Source organism: Desmodus rotundus, chromosome 1 (genome assembly GCF_022682495.2).
Source record: "Desmodus rotundus isolate HL8 chromosome 1, HLdesRot8A.1, whole genome shotgun sequence".
In the NCBI taxonomy this organism is placed as follows: Eukaryota; Metazoa; Chordata; class Mammalia; order Chiroptera; family Phyllostomidae; genus Desmodus; species Desmodus rotundus.
The window spans coordinates 63134666-63141855 of NC_071387.1; the positions used below are offsets into that span (position 1 = coordinate 63134666).

The 7190-nt window shown below is 49.5% G+C and overlaps 1 protein-coding gene across 1 annotated transcript; it reads left to right on the plus strand.

The window, feature by feature from the left end:
• Positions 1-359: 359 nt before the first annotated feature.
• On the plus strand, positions 360-5686 carry LOC128779174 (spermatogenesis-associated protein 31D1-like). The gene is made up of 2 exons (XM_071220532.1): positions 360-376; positions 2068-5686. Exons 1-2 carry the CDS (start codon positions 360-362, stop codon positions 5684-5686), a joined length of 3636 nt encoding a protein of 1211 aa, XP_071076633.1.
• The last annotated feature ends 1504 nt before the right edge of the window (positions 5687-7190 follow it).

The following is a 7190-nucleotide window of genomic DNA, read 5'->3' on the forward strand; positions in this document are numbered from 1 at the left end:
GGCAGAAGGACCTAGAGGCCCAAGAGGGGTGAAGAGGGGAGGGGCTGTGGAAAACCCTCTTGAAGGTGTACCCTGCCCCACCCTCAGAAACCCTTTGTGACTTCTCAATGCTGTGTGATGCAGGCCTGGCAATAAAGTCCAGAGCCTGCGCTCTCAGAGCTCAGTTGCGTCAAGCAGCTTTGCCATTCGGAAAATGGGACCCAACCTATTTCTGAATAGCCTTCGAGAGCTTTATCTGAGCTTCTGCCCAGAACCTTTAGATAAGACCCGCAACCTAACTTACATCTGTGTGTTGTGGTTGCTCCTCTTGCTTTTCTGTTTCCTGGTGGGAATTCCATCAACCCCAACCTGCTGGGAAAATGGATGCACTCAAAAGGTAAGGAACCCTGAGTGAGCCCCAACAGAGATTCTTTACCATTGTTTCCATTTCTATGTGAGTTTGGTTGAGTCAGAGAGACACCGAAGATGGGGTATCTGAAGAGAGAATAAAACATCACTCTTCCAGGGGAAGAGACCAGGTAGGGAGAGGGTTCAGGGAGGAGAGGTTACTGTCTAAAGCTCACAGACCCTCTGGGTGTGGTGACAGGTTTCTGGCTCAAATCCCAAACACAGTGATTCCCTAGGCCTGGATGCTTTGGGATCTCTGCACGACATCAGAGTTCACCAGCGCTTTACCATGAGTCATGTTCGCCTGTCTGGTTTCACTAGACCAAGCCTTTGTGTTGGGCTAATGAGGAGAGCAGTGCTGAGCCTCTGAGAGCCTCTGAGCAGAGGCTGCAGCCTGAGCTCCATCCCAGGTTACAGGGTCCTATGTGAGGGAACAGAAGGGCGACTGTAGGCCTCAGATTATAATGCCCAGTGAGCACAGGACCTCGGGGAGTATCAAGTGTGGACCTCATGGACAAAATCCTCCCTTGAGTTTTTCAAAGAAGGAAAAATTTAAAACATTTTAAAGCTTTAAAAATTGGTAAAAAAAGAAACCTACAAAATTTTATTAATTAAAATGAGCTTGGTTTTCTCAGAGTGACATTATTCTTGGATAGTAAATGTCTGAGTTTCCTAGAGAAAAGAGTGAGAGAAATGAGTCCCAACCTCTCATTCTTTTCTTTTTGTTCTCAGCATCGGAGCAGAGCCAAGAGGAGAAGGAAAGGTGGGACACTGAAAGGTAGGATGCTGTCCATCCCACCCAAACTCCCCAAGGGTGACCTTTTCTCTCTATCTTTTCTGTGAGGTACCAGGTCCATGATCTCTGCTGGTTGGTAGATAGAGTCTCTCTCAGAAAACAGAGCCCTCAGAGGGGAGGCTCATAGAAAGACAGTCAGAACCTGAGACTTCTCAGATCCCCTGCTCTGTGGCCCCTGGTATGAAGCAGTGATGGACTGGGTAACGGGGTGTGGCCCAGTAGATGTCCAGAGTCAGAACTTCTGTCCCCTGACTTCATGAAATACCTTTGCTTCAGGCTGATCAGATTCCTCTTTGTTGTAACCATTGACCTCTCTGCTTCAAAGAGTGGTTTTGAGCATCAAATGAGATAATGTATATAAAAGTAATTTTTAAATGAGGCAATGCGCACAGGGGCCTTATAAATATCATTGAACATTTGGCCTCATCTACCAATTCTTAGGGCTTTCAGAGACTACAACCCCAAAGGCCCGCATTAAGGGACTCCTGTGTAATACTGATGTGTCTACCTTTATTACATGTAACCCCCTCCCCTGGTTTCCCAGGTTCGAGATATTACCCCAGGAAAGAAGAGAAGAATAGGAGGCTGAATTCTATCCTGAAAAGGTGACTAGTTTTCCCTTTTTCATAATCCCTCTTTAGCATGTTCTATGCAATTCCAAGGATACAGTGCACCCTTCCATAGTCATGGGAGGGGGTTGCCATAGGAACAGGAATGTGAGTGAATGGCATGGGGTGAGTGCTACTGAGTGCATTGTGAAGTCATGGATGTGGAGCAATGTGAAGGGGCAATAGGCTTCAGGTGGCTCCACCCACAGCAGGCCAATGGGTCCTTCTTTCCCTGTGTGGTTCTGGCTGCAGCTTTGTACCTCCTGTCTCCTGCAGGCCCCTGGGCCAGCATCATGATACCATCCGCTTTCATCAACGTTTCTGTCCGGATCCCTCCTGTGAGGTGTATAATAACACAACCGCTGAGCTCAGTTGGCTGCCATTGTCAGAGGCCCTGGAAGATTCTCCTCCCTCTGTGTCCCCTGTGGCTTCCACAGCTCCTGTGACTGAGTCATCATTCACTCACTCTCCTGCCTCCTCAGCAGACCCTCCAGGAGACCTAATCCCACCTCCTCTGCTTGAGCCTCTTCCACCTCACCCCACTTTTCTCTCCCCCAACCCAAGGATCCCCTTGGGTAATTTTTTGTCGCCTTCACCACCAGGTCAAACTCTGCCTCCAGAGTCTTTTCCTCCCTTGGAATCCAAATTCCCAGTGCACCATTCCCCACCTCAACCAAAAGACTCATTCTCTTCGAACTTGGCACAATGTGATTTCCATCTAGAGTTTCCTGCTCTCCACTCCACAAAGACTTCCTTTGGGGGAGACGCTGCTGCCAAACTTACAGATCCTGGACACCTCCTGCTTCTCAGCCCTGATGAGCATGACTCAGTACAGCAGTGCTCATATCCTAAGAGCAGGGAGGACCATTTAAAGCAAAAACTTGTCCAGCTTTTCTGGGGTCTTCCATCTCTGCACAGCGAGTCCTTGTCCTCTGCTGTGCATGCCTTGGGTGACTATTCCTCAATCTTTATTTTCAACAGCATTTCTAATGCCTCTACAGGCCAAGAATCCCCAGTGCTTCCCTATTTCCTACCTCCATCCTTGCTTGCAGTCCAACCTCAGCCCCTGCTTAAAACCCTACCTCAATCCCAGCCCCTACCGCTTGCTCAGATCCAACCCCAGGCCCACCTTCAGCCCCCACTCCCAATCCTACCATCCAGTTCCATACCCAAGAATAGGGTCTGTGGAGTACAGTTCCACGGGCCCCAGAAGGAATTAGAATGTCTCACCTCATCTGAAATTCAATGCCTAGAATGGAATGTGTTGCAGAAGAAACAAGAAAGTTTGTGGGGCTTGCCCTCCGTTGTTCAAAAGTCTAGGGAAGACTTTTGTGCTTCAGCTCCCACCTCTTCTCAGCACCAGCCCTGTAAGGCCTATGTTTCAATCTCCGTGGATACTATAGATTTTCCTCTCAGCAGTGAACTTCGAGAGAAATTTGAGCATCACCTTAGAAAGAGGCTCATCCAACACAGGTGGGGCCTGCCCCGCAGGATCCACGAATCTCTGTCATTGATGAGGCCTCAAAACCATTGCTCAGACATATGTGAATCAAAGAGCAGTTATGGCCTCTCGTGGATCTCTGTGTATAAGAGCCAGAGCATCCAACCAGGAAGCTTCCATGAGTGGGGCCCAGAAATGTTTCAGCAAGAGGAAGATGAGGGGACGGATGAAGGACACAGCCAAGAGAGTGATTCAAAAGATTCGTTGAGTGACTCAGAGAGCTCTTCAGATAAGGATGCAGGGTCTGACTCTGAGAAAGACCGAGCCATGATGAGTCGGTCAGGAGAAAACTCAGTGGTGTCAGGGCAGAGTGAAAGCCCGAGACAACTGGAAAAGGTCCTGCAAGTACATCTGAGCAAGAAGTTTGAGGAAATCAGTGAGGGCCAGCTCCCCGGGACTGTGCATGGTTCGTGGCACTCTATTGAGGAGACTCTCTCTGTAAAACCCGACAATGAAATAAAACAGAGGAGTTTGCCACCAACAGTGGATGAGGACTACTGCCTAAGTACATCCCAGAGTCTGTCCTTCCTTGAGTCCAGTGCACAGCAGAAGCTGGAAGCCCATATTACCAAGCTTCGTATAGGGATGTTGTGGGGCCTTCCCGCCAAGGTCCTTGAGTCCACACAGATCTTTAAACTGAAAGATACTTCATCCCATTCCTTGTTCGATCCCCACTCTCCCACCTCAACTAACCTGACTTCAAAGGCGAACTCCAAATCTGGGGGCATCACGCCCTTGAGAGGAAGCTCTAAATTCTTTCACAGAGAAAAAGTGGGCACAGATAACTCAGCCAGTGTCCTGAATTCTCCTCTTTCTGCCACCTCACTTGTGGGCAAGGAAGGACAGGGCACCCTGAGACAATCACCCTCTGATATCAAACACAGGCTTATAGAGGAGGTTCAGAGAATTGGGGATGCCAGACAGACCCTTCTACCTGTTACAAACAGCATCACTGGCAAAGCAAGTCAGAGACATTTTCCAATAGCCAACATTCACCCCCCAGAGCTGCCCGCAAGGCAACCTGGGGCCGGACGTGAGTCAGAGGATAAGAGCATGAATTCCAGTGACAAAGCAGAAATGCAACTGGACAGAAATACGGAAGAGAAAGCAGAACCTGCCTCCATGTCCAACACGTCCAGGGAGGTGGTCAAGGCTGAGGAGCTCAGTGTTGTTCAATACAAAACTAGTGACAGCTTGACAACCAGCAAGCCAGGACTCCCCCAAAGAATAAATATGAATGAGACTAAAGGAACAACTGACTTAAATCCTAAGTCATCAGACTTCAACAATGATGAGTTAAAGTCTAAACTGGAGAGGAGAAAGAATAGACAGACCCAAGGCCAACCCACTGGCATGTCCCATGAGACTAACCAAGCCTCCCTGCCTCCGGCTCAGGGTGTCACCAGTGTGGACATGGGAGCTTCCCAGGTGCTGCATGTCCATTTGGGGGACAGAACAGTCAGTGTGGAGAAACAGCAGGAGCCTTGGGTCCCTAAGCAGGCCTCAAGGTTGTGCCCAGATAAGAATTTCCCACCAGCTTTAAAGAAAGTGAGCCCCACAGGCTCCAAATCACAAGAGCTTGGTGGAGGGGATGCAGGGTTGGTAAGATCCCAACCTGGAAGAAAGAGATTACCTACTCAGGTGGCGTTCGAGGAGATGGTTGGGAGCAGGTCCCCCCAAACCCTGTCACAGAAGACACAGGCTCCTCCTGATAGTCTTTTCATAAATAAAATGAAGAGTTTTTTCCAAAGGCTTCAACCTAGGGTAATCTGCACAAAGCAGGAAAACCCCCAGGGGAAGAGCAGACCCAGGTCATGTGCACAGAGAAGAGGCCCGGTTAGAAGCAGAGCTGCGTTTATGGGGATGACAGAAGCCCAGAAAACCATGTCAGACTTTGGAAAGTTTCCAGAGGAGAGACTGGGGCGTCGGCATGCAGGAGCCCCCGCCTGCCCTCAGGAGCCCCTTCCCTGGGCGATAAGGTTTGGGACAGCGCAGCAGAGGGCAGCAGCGCAGGTCCAGGCGGAGCCTGTCCAGCAGCCTCATCTCAACCCCAGGGCTCCAGCCTGTCAGTCCTGCCGCCAAGCAGCTGTCTTTGCTGCCCAGAGTCCTGCAAGTACCATATACACCAGAAACGATGGCAGACACCCCCAGAAAGTTGGGGCATTAAAGGACCAGAGTTTATATCATCAGCACCCCCAATCTGTGCCCTGCAGGGGGACTGTGACCCATCATCCAAGCCCCACCTGCAGGCCTCACACTGCCCAGGGGCCTCCTGCTGCTCTCAGCACTGAGAAGGCACTGTGTTCAGAGATCCGTGTCTATGATTTAGACAGAAAATGCTTCTCCAGAATTTCCAGGAAATCCCTTCCTTGGAGAGAATCCCGATTTGCCTAATAAATGGTTCTCTACTAACAGTGCTGTCTTTCCTGTGTAGTGTGTTGGGGGCATGGGTTTTGGCCATGTCAGTCTTGTGCTGAGAGAAAGGAAGGAGTTAGTTCAGCTGCTACTGATTGCTTCCTTTGCTTCCAAAAGTGACCAGTACCCTGGAGCTCTCAATGAAAAGTAGGTATCATGTGCCCTCCCCCAGAGCCCACTTCCTCCCTGATGAAGTTTGAGGAGATGGGCTCTGTGTCCTACCTCATAGCTTAGCCTTAATGAGCATGGACAGCAGCCCACACCTTTCCCCTCAGGGAATGTTTTATATCCTTTAGGGCGGTAGGTAAGACAAGCCTTCTATATCTGAAAAAGGTCAAGGACAGGCATATTTTTCAGAAAATATTAGTGGAGAAGAGACAGTGGCTTAATCATTATTTAGAAGTCCATGATCAGCGGATCCCACAGGTGGGTGAACCCTGAATGGGAGTGTTTGGGGCGATATTGGGCTGGTTGGGGTAGGGACTAGGAACAGCATAAACGCTGTTTAAAAATCTTCCTTGTGGGTCATGTTCATGTATTGGGAAAACATACTTTAACCTTGACACTAATGTACGTCTACTGGAAAGTCACCTTGGGGAAGTGGTTTCTGTGGCTATTTCTTCAGGCTTCCGGTTGATGACTTTTCTTTTTTGCTGCTGAGCAAAGTAATAACTCAGATATCAGTGGTAGAAATGTTAACCAGGCAGCCATCTACCTCACGGGGTAAAATAAAGCTGAAAGTAAGGAAAAGGAGTCTTAGAGTGCGTGAGAAAGTAAGAATAAAAAAAGAGGGGAAGAGTGGCCTTGCTGGTGGAGAAAGGTTTCTGCCCCTTCGGCCCCACACAGGGACCCTGTCTTGCTCCCAGCTTCTCAAACTGATCTAAGCTCCACCTGCCGAGGCCGATCAGTGCACCGCACAGCATACTGGTGCCTTACACCAAAAATACATGGGAACCGAAACAGTATTTGCAGGGATGTCATCAGACATGACTCCCTGTCTTTGGGAAAGGGGAAATATACAGGATCTTGCCTTTAGTGTGTACAGCGCACCTGGCAGGGTGGAGATGACCCCTCTGACATTCAGGCTTCGGTGGAGCTGCAGTCGGCCAAACAGCTGTAGCTCATGAACCAGAGGTGAGTTCCGGACTATGCACCAGGGTTACAGATATTTCAATGCTCACCATGGACCTCCATGGAATGTTTGTTTCTCTTTCTGCCAAACCTGCACACATACCCCCCCCACCAATAGCAGTCTGGAGGGAAGGCATCTCCACTCGTACAGACCAAAACACAGAAATAGAGTGAGGGTCCTAGTGAGCACTTCAGGCAGTTTTCCTGGTAAGCCCTGTGAACCCTGAGTGTAAAAAGGAAAAAACAAGGCACAAAACCCAGAGGTCAACCACAGCCCCTCTCACTACCACACTCGTACCTTCTTGTCCACAGTTACGCCATTGACCCTTCAATGTCGGAAGCTTGGGGTCAC